General features: G+C 35.9%; 1 protein-coding gene across 1 annotated transcript in view; it reads right to left on the bottom strand.

Annotated features, from left to right (window-relative positions):
• The window catches only part of ZDHHC15 (zinc finger DHHC-type palmitoyltransferase 15), a 197,836-nt gene that overhangs the window by 68,436 nt on the left and 116,593 nt on the right, over positions 1–12,807 (bottom strand). The window contains exons 8-10 of the mRNA XM_045995724.1: positions 10,175–10,307; positions 8,484–8,610; positions 6,707–6,810 (exon numbers count right to left, since the gene is read on the bottom strand). Of these exons, the coding sequence (XP_045851680.1) occupies positions 6,707–6,810; positions 8,484–8,610; positions 10,175–10,307 (364 nt within the window). The remainder of the gene's footprint in view (positions 1–6,706; positions 6,811–8,483; positions 8,611–10,174; positions 10,308–12,807) is intronic.

Raw genomic sequence — 12,807 nt, 5'->3', positions numbered from 1 at the left:
AGAACAAGATAAAGTCATGAACAGAGATCTAAGGAGTACAGATATGTGTAACATGCCTGATGGAAAATTTAAAGCAATAATCATAAGGACACACACTGGGCTTGAGAAAAGAATGGCAGACTTCAGGGTGGCCCTTAATGTAGAGATGAAAGAGTTAAAAAACAGTCAGAAATGAAGAATGATATAACTAAGATTAGAAACAGATTTGATGCAATGAACACAAGGAATGAAGCAGCAGAGGAATGAATAAGTGATATAAAATATACAATAATGAAAAATAAGTGACTCCACCATATGTAATAACATTCATATTATAGGAGTTCCAGAAGAAGAGAGAGAAAAGGGGGCAAAAAATTTATTTGAGCAAATAATAGCTGAAAATTTCCCTGATTTGGGGAAGGAAACAGATATTGAGATCCAGGAAGCACAGAGAACTTCCATCAAGGTCAAAAAAAGCAGGCTATCACCAACACATACTGTAATTAAAGTTGTAAAATATAGTGATGACAAAAAAAAAAAAACCTTAAAAGCAACAAGACAAAAGTCCCTAACTTACAAAAGAAGACTAGCTAGCTGAAGATTTCTCAATAGAAATGCAGCAAGCCAGAAGAAAGTGGCATGATATATATGTGCTGAATGGGAAAAACCTGCAGCCAGGAATACTCTATCCAGCAAGCCTATCATTCAGAACAGAAGGGGAAAGAGTTTGCCAAACAAAGAAAAATTAAAGGAGTTTGTGATCACTAAACCAGCCCTGTGAGAAATATTAATGGGGACTCCTTGAGTGGAAAGAAAAGACCAAAAGCGACAAAGACAAGAAAGGAACAGAGAAAATCTCCAGAAACAATGTCAAAACAAGTAATAAATGACAATAAATACATATCTGTTAACACTTTCTGTGAATGTAAATGGACTAAATGCTCTTATCAAAAGCTAGGGTGTCATAATGGATAAAAAAATAAGACCCACCTATATACTGCCTATCAGAGACTCATTTTAGACTTGAAGACACCTGCAGATTGAAAGTGAGGGGATGGAGAAACATTTGTCTTGAAATGGATGTTAAAGAAGCCAGAGTAACAATACTTACATCAAACAAGCTAGACTTTAAAACAGACTGTAACTAGAGATGAAGAAGTACACTACATCATAATAAAGGGGATAGTTCAACAAGAATATATAACAATTCTATATATTTATGTACCCAACGTGGGAGCACTCAAATGTAGAAAAATGTAAATAATAAACATAAAGGAACTAATTGTTCTCTCAGCAACTTACAGCAATGGGAAGTTTACAGCAATGGACTTACAGCAATGGACAGGTCATTTAAGCAGAAAATCAATAAAGAAACAATGGTTTTGAATGACACACTGGATCAGATGGACTCAACAGATATATTTACAACATTACATCCTAAAGCAGCAAAACACACATTCTTTTAAAGTGCACATGGGACAGGGACACCTGGGTGGCTCAGTTAGTTAAGTGTCCAAGTCTTAATTTTGGCTCAGGTAATTATCTCAAGGTTGTGAGATCAAGTCCTGAATCAGGCTCTGTACATAGCGGGGAGTCTGCTTGAGATTCTCTACTGTCCCTCTGCCCCTCCCCACTGCATTCAATCTCTCTCTCTCTCTCTCTCTCAAATAAATAAATAAATAAATCTTCAAAATGTACACGGGACATTCTCTAGAAAAGATCACAAATTAGGCCTCAACAAATTAAAAAAGATTGACATCATAACATGCATCTTTTCTAACCACAACACTATGAAAAAAATTTGAAAAGACCACAAATACATGGAGGTTAAACAGTATGCTACCAAACAATGAATGGATAAACCAGGAAATCAAAGAGGAAATAAAAAATTACATGGAAAAGAGTCTACTCTTGATTCTCAAAATAACAGGGTTGTGGAAGGGGAGCTGGGCGGAGGGATGGGGTAATTCAGTGATGACCAATAAGGAGGGCACATGATGTAATGGGCACTAGGTATTATATGCAACTAATGAATCATTGAACATTCTATCAAAACTAACCAGGTACTATACATTGGTTAATTGAATTTTAAAAAAATTACCTGGAAACCAATGAAAATGAAAACATGACAGTTGGAAACCTTTGGGATGCCACAAAAGTGGTCCTAAGAGGGAAGTATGTAGCAATATAGGCCTACCTCAAGAAGGAAGAAAAATTTCAAAGCAACATACTAACCTTATACATAAAGAAGCTAGAAAAACAACAACAAAGGAAGCCTAAGGCAGGCAGAAGAAGGGAAAATGAAGATTAGAGCAGAATAAATGATATAGAAACTAAAAAAGACCACAAAAGAACAAATCAATGAAACAAGGAGTTGATTTTTTGAAACAATCAATAAAATTGATTAACCCCTCGCCAGATTTAGCAAAAAGAAGAGAAAGAACCCAAGTAAATATAACCACAAACGAGACAGGAGAAATAACAACAAATACCACAGAAATACAATTATAAGAGAATTATGAAAAAACTATATGTTAACAAATTGGACAACTTGGAAGAAATGGATAAATTCCTGGGAACATATAAACTACCAAAAGTGAAACAGTAAGGAATAGAAAACTTGACAGACAAATAACCAGCAAATAAATTGAGTTAGCATTTAAAAAAATTCCCCACAAACAAAACTCCAGAGTCAGATGACTTCTTAGGGGCATTCACCAAACATTTAAAGAAGAGTTAGTACCTATTCTTCTCTCTTCTCCAACTACTCAAAAAAAAAAAAAAAAAAAAACTGGAAGGAAATTTTCAAATTCATTCTAGGAGCCCAACATTATCCTGATACCAAAACCAGAAAAGACTCCATCAAAAAATAGAACTACAGGACAATATCCCTGATGAACATGGATGCAAAAATTCTCAATAAAATACGAGGAAATCAGATTCAACAGTAATTAAGAGAATCATTCACCAAAATCAAGTGAAATTTATTCCTGGGCTGCAAGGCTGGTTCATTACTAGAAAACCAATCAACATGATACACCACATTAATAAAAAAAAGGATAAGAACCATATGATCATTTCAATAGATGTAGAAAAATCATTTCACAAAGCATAATATCCATTCATGATAAAAACCTTCAATAAAATAGGTTTAGAGGGAATATACATCAACATAATAAATGCCATATATAAAAAACCCCCAGCTAATATTATCTCCAACTGGGGAAAATTGAGAATTTTTTCTCCATATTCACAAACAACACACAGTTGTCCACTCTTACCACTGTTATTCAAGATACTTCTGGAAGTCCTGTCCACAGCAATCAGAATACAAAAAGAATTAAAATGCACTGATATCAGCAAGGAAGAAGTAAAACTTCCACTCTCTGCAGATGACATGATACTCAGTATAGAAAACCCAAAAGACTCCACCAAAAAATTGCTAGGACTGATACACGAATTCCGTAAAGTCACAAGATGCAAACTCAATGTACAGAAATCTGTTGCATTTCCATGCACCAATAATGAAGCAACAGAATGAGGAATCAAGGAATCGATACCATTTATAATTGCACAAAAAAACCATAAGATAACTAGGAATAAAACTATCCAAAGACATAAAGACCTGTACCCTGAAAATTATAAAACCCTAATGAAAGAAATTGAAGATGACACAAAGAAATAGAAAGACATTCCATGATCATGGATCAGAAGAACAAATATTTTAAAATGTCTATAGCACCCAAAGCAATCTACATATTTAATGCAATCCCTTTGAAAATAACACCAGTGTTTTTCACTGAGCTAAAATAAACAATCTTACAATTTATATAGAATTACAAAAGACCCACAATAGCCAAGACAGTCTTGAAAAAGAAAAGCAAACCTAGAGGCATCACAATTCAGGACTTCAAGTTATATTACAAAGGCGTAGTGATCAAAATAATATATTACTGGCACAAAAAATAGACACATAGATCAATGGAACAGAATAGAAAACCCAGAAATGAACCTACAACTATATGGTCAATTCATCTTTGACAAAGTAGGAAAGAATATCCAATGGAAAAAGATAATCTGTTTAATAAAGGGTATTGGGAAAATAGGATAGCCACATGCAAAAGACTGAAACTGGACCACTTTCTTACATCATACACAAAAGTAAATTCAGAATGGATGAAAGACCTCAATGTCAGATGGGAAGCCATTAAATTCCTAGAGGAGAACATAGGCAGTAACCTCTTTGACATCAGCTGAAGAAACTTCTTTCTAGATATGCCTCCTGAGGGAAGGGAAACAAAAGCAAAAATAAGCTATTGGGACTTCATGAAAAAACCAAAACCAAAACCAAACAAAACAAAACAACCAAAAAACCCCCCAAAAACCAAAAACAAAAACTCGTGCACATCGAAAGGAACAATCCACAAAACTAAAAGGCACCATATGGAATGGAGAAGATATTTGCAAATAACATATCTTATAAAGGGTTAGTATCTAAAACACATAACACACTTATAAAACTCAACACCCAAAAAACAAATAATCCATTTAAGAAAATGGGCAGAAGACAGGAATAGACATTTTTCCAAAGAAGACAGACACAGGAAAAGATGCTTAATATCACTCATCATCAAGGAAATACAGATCAAATCTACAGTGAGATATTACTTCAAACCTGTCAGAATGGCCAAAATGAACAACACAGGAAACAACAGATGTTGGTGAGAGTGCAGAGAATGGAACCCTCTTACACTGTTGGTGGGAATGCAAACTGGTGCAGCCACTCTGGAAAACAGTTCCTCAAAAAGTTAAAAATAAAATTACCTATAGTCCAGTAATTATACTACTTGGTATTTACCCAAAGGATGTAAAAATACTAATTTGAAGGGATAAATGCACCCTGATGTTTATAACAGCATTATCCACAAGAGTCAAATTATGGAAAGTGCACCATTGCCCACTGACTGATGATTGGATAAAGAAGATGTGGCATGTATATACAATGGAATACTACTCGGCCATATAAAGGAATGAAATCTTGCCATTTCCAAGGACATGGATAGAGCTAGATAGTACTATGCTAAGTGAAGTAAGTCAGTAAGAGAAAGACAAACACCATAGGACTTGATTCATGCAGAATTTAAGAAACCAAACAAACATGGGGGAAAAATGAGAGGAAAAACCAAGAAGACAACTCTTCACTATAGAGAACAAATATGGTTACCAGAGAGGAGGTGTTTGGGGGATGGGTTAAATAGTTGATAGGGATTAAGGAGGGCACATGTTTTAGTAGCACCCTGTGCCTGATTTGGTGTTGAATTACTAAATTTTATACCTGAAATTAATACTACATTGTATATTAACTAATTGGAATTTAAATAAAAACTTGAAAGAGAAAAATGGAAAGAATGGTAGTTGAAGGAAGGTTGGTCAAAATAGTCAGCTTTTCTATAAAAGGTCAGCAGGAGTCGATACAGGAGGTTCCCAGGTGGCTGGACAAGAACTCTTTCCCTTTTTACTGTGAAGTTTGGAATGATTTATCTTCCTTAGTCCTAGTAAGCTGCCTTATTTTAAAACTGGACTTTAAGATAGAAACCCTGGACCTAGATAATTTAACAGGGTAAACACTTATAAAGGCATGTTTCCCATCTCTGTTCCTCACCTCAATGCTTTTCTGTTTCCTCATCAGCCACATTCACCCCAGGTACAGTTTCTGACAAGTACTACAATTTCTCACTCAAAATTTTTGTCAGCTGTTTTATTATTGGGACCAGCTGCTAAAAATTATACACTGATGCCTGATATTAGCAACATAAACACATGCTGGAGGCACAGTTGTAAGCATAACATCACGTGGAGACAAAGAACAGGTGATGGTAGGGGTATGTGACACGAGAACTTAACGTTTAGCTTTTGATACACACACACACACACCCCTCATTATGATCCAAAAATCTAATGGGAGAAAGGTGGAAGGACAAAGTTCTACTTTCTCATTTTTCCTTTGCCACTCTGCCTTTTAGAAAAGTAGACTACATGCCTATGTAGGCTTGCCTACATATACTATATTTCTTTGTATATTTAAACCATTCTAAGAGAGAATGGAAATGATTTTAAAGAAATTTTAGGGGGCCCTGTGTGGCTCAGTTGGTTAAGTGTCTGCCTTTGGTTCAAGTCATGATCCCAGTGTCCTGAGATCGAGCCCCACATCAGACTCCCCGCTCAGCAGGGGAGTCTGCTTCTCCCTCTCCCTCTGCCCCTGCTCATGTTCTCTCATTCACTTTCTCACTCAAATAAATAAATAAAATCTTGAACAAAATATAGAAAATTTAACCAATGTAAATAAGGGCAGAGAAAGGTGAGCTGCTGTCCACTGATTAAATGAACTCAAGCAAAGCACCATGAGTAACCAACTGGCAGGATTGTTTATAAATATACACAGCACTCTTTATTGTTTCCTGACTTCTGACTGGTTATAAATCAAGGTATCACAAAACTGTTAAGACACCTTCAAGCTGCCATCTTCCAACCTAAGCCACCTGTATATGCTACACAAATCTGGATATACTTGCCCTCTTCTATCTAATGGGCACTTATAAGGTTGACAGGCTTATATAATCTTTCTGGATACTATATTCTCATTACACTACTTTGGTTGCATTAACATGGTCCATATTAGTGATTGCTCTGCTAGGTGGAGAAAACACTTCCTTCTGAGCCTCCTTACCTCGGGTTTCATCTTCGTTATCTTCCCAGGGCTCTTCATTTGCTAGCAGTGGGTTTTGTGACTCATTCACAGACCTCATAGGGAAGGAGTGTCCATCACCAGGGCTGTTGAGGAAAGAAAGGCAATGAGCTCCTGCAGCTGACACAGACTTTTTATAAATGTGATAAACCTCTTACAAATAGAAGGGGGTTCTTAGAAAGATTTAAACCATTTATTCATTAAAGCCATGGTGGAATACGGTTTTACAATAGCACCATTTAGTTGCTGTATTGCTTTCAATTTCTATATCTTGTTTGTCTGCATCAGTGTTAACTGTTTTGGTTTGTAAGCAGCTGTTTAACTTGTCTCCCACAATGTCCAGTTATGGCAATATGCACACACTGCAGTCTTCATAATTATAATTTAATGATGATCATCTGAATTTATATCAAACTATCTTATTGTTTTGGTTCCAAATTTTCAACAAATATTAGCAGATTCAGAATCATTGATATATTGGAGATAAGTTGCTATGAATTGGTGATAGATATTAATGTCTGAATGCCCCATTATTTGGCTTGTTATGGCAGAAAGTTTAATGGGAACTATGGGAAACAGCCAGAGTGAAGCATCTCTAGGTGTGCAGATTTTGGGCACAATTACCCTCAAGTGGGATCCACTTTATGGGTATCTATGGTAATCTAGGGCTACCTCCTTGAGTAATCTCTGTCCACCAACAGATGGGATGCATTGGAGGGAACTATGTTAGTTCTGGCTAGAGTGGGCTACAGTTTGAACATTTGAGTATATATACCTGAATCCATTGCAAATTTATATATGAGTGACTTTTGGATTACTCATTTTCTATTACCTATGCCTTTTCTTCTATTCATAATTGTGGTTAACTGGAAGTTGACAGATTTTATTGATAGTTGTCTACAGAGGATGTAAGTATACTGATTATAAGTGAATGGACTTTTTTTGTTTTTTTATTTCACAGAAGACCATTTTAGATCTTTGATGTAGTGATAGTGTGTGTATATTTGTGTGTATGTGTTAGTGGGGTGCAAATAATTGCTGGTAATGGTTATTAATCAACATTGCCCACCAACACAGTTTTGTCTTGTACTTTATAGCCAGGATAGTAGGCTATACCATAGACCTTAAATAAATGAGCCTGTGAAACACCAACTGGTACCACTTATTTATTTAGAGCATTTTGGGGGTATATGTCCCCTCTGTTGTTTTCTTCTGTATATATTTGTACATATCTTCGTATATATTTCTAATTACAGAGTACATAACGTTTGAATTCTACATTTTTCATTTAAAATAGAGTGAGCATTTCCCTTTATTGTGACATAGTCTTAATAACTATTACTTATGACTACATAATATTCTAGTCAATGGGGATATATATAGCATATTGTTGAATATTTAGGTTGGATGTTTCCTAATGATTGGCTGGAAATATTGTTGTGATGAACATTTTTATGCCTAGTTTGTCTTTAGGATAGATTTTTAGAAGTGGAATTACTGGACAATGGATATGTGGATTCTTAAGATTTTTGACACATACTACTAAATCCATTTATGAAGAGTACTACCAGTTTACACTGCTACAAAGCATAAGAATGTCTATTTATCATACCCTCACCTCCTGATTTCTCTTTATTAACCTAGAAATAAAAAGAGTTTTTACTGGACCGTTATTTGCTGCAAACTACAATTAAAACAACATTTCCTACTTCAAGGTATGATCCAGCATCAACTTCTTTCAGTGGTAATAATTACCTACCTGGACCCAATAGGTATTAACCAGAACTTCTTGTTATCGCCAAACACCTGCTGGATATTTTTGATGAAGCCAAGGTTGAACCCATTTTTCTCTGGGCCACTTGTAAACACTGGAGTACAGAAGGCCTCTAGGGCAAGATAGGGGAGTTGAAAAAAGAGGAAGAAAGCAATAAAGGAACAAATTTCAGGACTATCATGATCTTACAGTTCTCCATGAATGTGATTTGATGTTATAATATCTTTTTGCTGTGGTAGCACGGGCCTCTTATTCTTAGTTATTGCTAAATTACTTAGTAAAAACCAGTTTAATTACTTAATACAAAGTAATTTTGTTACTAAATGCAAATAATTGGTACTCTATTTTTTTAAAAGGCAGAGGAAACACATAATGGTAGAAATTATTATAAGCAGCCATGGGGTAACTATATATTTTGTGTGGCTACATTTAAGGAGTGAAAGAACAATCTGAACAGTATTTATTTGAATCTAAGTGGAAACAGATGCTCAATGGTCTCCATTTTTAGAGCTGGGACTAAAGTAAAGATGCATGAAGAGTTGATAATAACACTGATTTTGTTTTGAAACATTTCAGAAATGAAGATGTTTACACTAAAACCTGCAATGTAAGAAACTGAGTTTTATTCCAGTAAAAATGTCAACAGGTGAATTATAATCACCTCAAAGACTGAGGAATTAGACCATGTTAGTGCACCTTATTTTTAGATACCATTTATTCCATTAAGCAAAAAACACTTTCACTGTTGGACAGGCTGCATCTAGTGTTCTCCCATTTGTTCTTTGTTTTCAGATTCTGTTATCGTGAAGTCTTTAGTACTTCTCTACTTTGCAGTTATGTCTAAGCCAAATGTGTTCATCTACCACCCTAGCAACTAAGTGCTACAAATATCTGGTTTAGAAAAGGAGTGTAAATATTTTCTTAGCTGTTAGCATTATTAGTGAATGAGTTTCAAATGTATAGAGGCTTTTGTACTAAACTTTGCTCAATCTATCTTAGCTAAACATTCAACACTTTCTCCTCACTCCTAATGCATTTATTTGTATACAATGTAAATATTTGTTTCACTATAGATGAAATAAAGTTGTTGCACTGGACTCCATCAGAAATATAATTCTCCCAATAACAGCCTAGAGTATAGAGTAACCAAAAAAATGTTCACCTCTTGTCCTCATTTTCTAGAAACTTGCTTATTCAGTGTATTTATCATATTTCCAGTCCTCCACAGCTCCTTGATGAGTGTAGATATCGTGATTTTTTTTGGCTTAGATTCTTTCTCAGCACTCTGTCTTTGGATGCCCTCAATAACTTAGATTCTTTTATCTTTATTAACCTTCACCTCTCTCTTCTCATGTTCCCTTCTGTACTGATTTTTCCTCCACTTCCTCATGTTAACACCTTTCAGAAATTTTTCAAGCCATAAATTTAATGTGAATTCTAAAGAGCAGTGATCCATTTTGGTTTTGTGTGAGGTTTCATTCAATAATGCTTTATTTGTTCACTATGGCTCTCCAGTTTGGTTAAACGTGTTTACATCTGTCTCAATTTGGAAGCAAAGGAATGTCAGTATAAATAAAATGCTTCAGTGGGACTTTTTCTCTTCCTTGGGAATAATCTGTAGGTCACTATCATATACATTAATGTGTTTCTTCCCTCATCTTAATAACCAGTCTTACCTAAGGTGGTTTTGTTTCTGCTGACAAGCCAACAATGGTAACCAAAGAGAATCACAAGGCTGACAAAAAACATGCAGGCCACAAAGAGGAGGAAAAGAACATGGAACTTTGAGCGAACACTGGGCAATTCCCCCTAGAACAGAAATAATAAACAAATAAAAACAAAGAAAGTGATAAGGCTTGGCTAGTTTTTCTATATGTTAGCACTTTTCTCATATGTATGTCTAGATATAATTAAAAAATAGATTTTATAAATTTTTTATAAAAGCTCTTTGATGACCATACTTCATTATGGTTTTATTTTCAGCCTACAAAGCCTAAATTGGATCCTTGATTATGTTCAGTGTAAAACAGAGTATATACTGCAAAAATTAGAAAATAGTATAAAAAGGGTATATTCAGGCCATAACTGGTATGCAACTTCTTTTTTTTTTTAAAGATTTTATTTATTTATTTGACAGAGAGAGAGGTCACAAGTAGGCAGAGAGGCAGGCAGAGAGAGAGGAGGAAGCAGGCTCCCTGCAGAGCAGAGAGCCCGATGCGGGGCTCGATCCCAGGACCCTGAGATCATGACCTGAGCCGAAGGCAGCGGCTTAATCCACTGAGCCACCCAGGCGCCCCCCCCCCCTTTTTTTTTAAGATTTTATTTATTTACTTGTCAGAGAGAGAGGGAGTGAGGGACCACAGGCAGACAGAGTGGCAGGCAGAGTTAGGGAGAAGCAGGCTCCCCGCTGAGCAAGGAGCCCCATGTGGGACTCGATCCCAGGACACTGGGATCATGACCTGAGCCGAAGGCAGCTGCTTAACCAACTAAGCCACCCAGGCGTCCCGGTATGCAACTTCTTAAGCCTTGTACTCCATTTAGTTTGCAAACTATGAGTCATTGGACAGAGGTGACTTTGAGGTTATATGGTTCATCCTCTTGTCTCAAAATGGGTTATTCTGAAATACTTTATATGTCATGTTTCCTTGGATATATGTCTATTGAAAACATCATAATGATACAGGTAGGAAGTTAAAACACATAGGTAGAATTTCAAAATGCTCCACCTATAAGCTATAACCTGACTTTAAAGCTACTGAAAATTTTGTGTGGTTGTTTTTTTATAGCTGAAGTAGAATGTGTTGGTATATCACAACCTGTGAGATAGCTCTTTAGACAGTAAAATCATGCAGGATTTGACAGGCAATTGTAAAATAGGTAGCTAAAGACTTTTATAGTTATTTGGGACATCTTATTTCCCATGTGGTACCAGCTTTCTTCTTTTACATGCAGCCATAAACCAGTATGCATATATAACATTTTATCTTCTGAAGAGAACTTTAGAAAACATTTTCAGTTTTGGAGTGGGTAGTTGAGAGAAGTTTTTTATTCCCCTCTTTCCTGTGCTGATCATTGTTTTGGCATGATGAATTGCATTAAAGTATTTCCATATGCTTTGAGTAGTAAAGTTAAAGGTGATTCTTTTTTTTTTTTTTAAAGATTTTATTTATTTGACAGAGAGAGATCACAAGTAGGCAGAGAGGCAGGCAGAGAGAGAGGAGGAAGCAGGCTCCCTGCGGAGCAGAGAGCCCGATGCGGGGCTCGATCCCAGGACCCTGAGATCATGACCTGAGCCGAAGGCAGCGGCTTAATGCACTGAGCCACCCAGGCGCCCCTAAAGGTGATTCTTGATTGAAGTGGGTGTTCACATTAGGATCTGGTTCTACTTCAGTTTGGAAGGAAAAAAATTAAGACTTGGAAACACCTGGAAAATTCAGATAGCACAGATTTTTTTTCTTAGAGAAGATTTTTTTTTCATTTTGATGTAAGGAAATTTTGGGGATCTTTCACAGTATATATGTTTGAAGGATGAAGATTAGGGGAAGTCAGTTAGTTAGATGTATTCAGCTGACAATATTCTGGGTAAAATTTGATAGGGGCAGAGCACCCAGGACACAGTCACCTCAAGGAATTCAACCTTCAGAAAACTTCATCTGAAGCTCCTTTCTGAAATGATCCCTCCACAACATCTTGGCCTAAGCACCCAAACTGAATTTGATTGGCTTGTGTTTGTTTTGAGTTTATAAAAAAAATTTATGTACAGTTTTTTAGTGGTTTTTGCCTAGCTGGGTTTTTGCTTTCATAATCTCTACTTTTTGAGTATGTTTGTTAAAGCTTTTACAGCTTACATTTACTTTACTTCTTGTCTTTCATGTTTGAATGATAAGAAATGTCTAGGCAAGAGGGGCTGATAGAAACTCAGTTCAGACCTTGGGTAGCTAAGCTGGAATTCTTTCCAATTCTTTCCCTCCCCTAATTACTTTTATAGTAATTACTCTTATAGTCTTTTGTCTGCTAAAGGGTATCTCTTGATAAAGTGTCCCCCCCTTTTTTTGTTGGAAGAGGTTGGTGGCCCTATGTTCAAAATTACCTTCCCAGGAGATAACTAAGCTAAATTACTCAAAGCAACAACCACTAGAAACAGTTCAGGGGAATACTGGTAGAATACTACTACTATCTTGGTTCTAAAATAATTCATAGTCTCTATGAGGAGCTTCATGTCCCAGTGTGGAAGGTATATATTACTACTTTTTTCATAAGGCAAAAGATCAATTTCCTATTAAGTAGCTACTCTTCAAGATAATATATA

Source organism: Meles meles, chromosome X (assembly GCF_922984935.1).
Source record: "Meles meles chromosome X, mMelMel3.1 paternal haplotype, whole genome shotgun sequence".
Classification (NCBI taxonomy): Eukaryota; Metazoa; Chordata; class Mammalia; order Carnivora; family Mustelidae; genus Meles; species Meles meles.
This window is presented reverse-complemented; position numbering and strand designations above follow the sequence as displayed.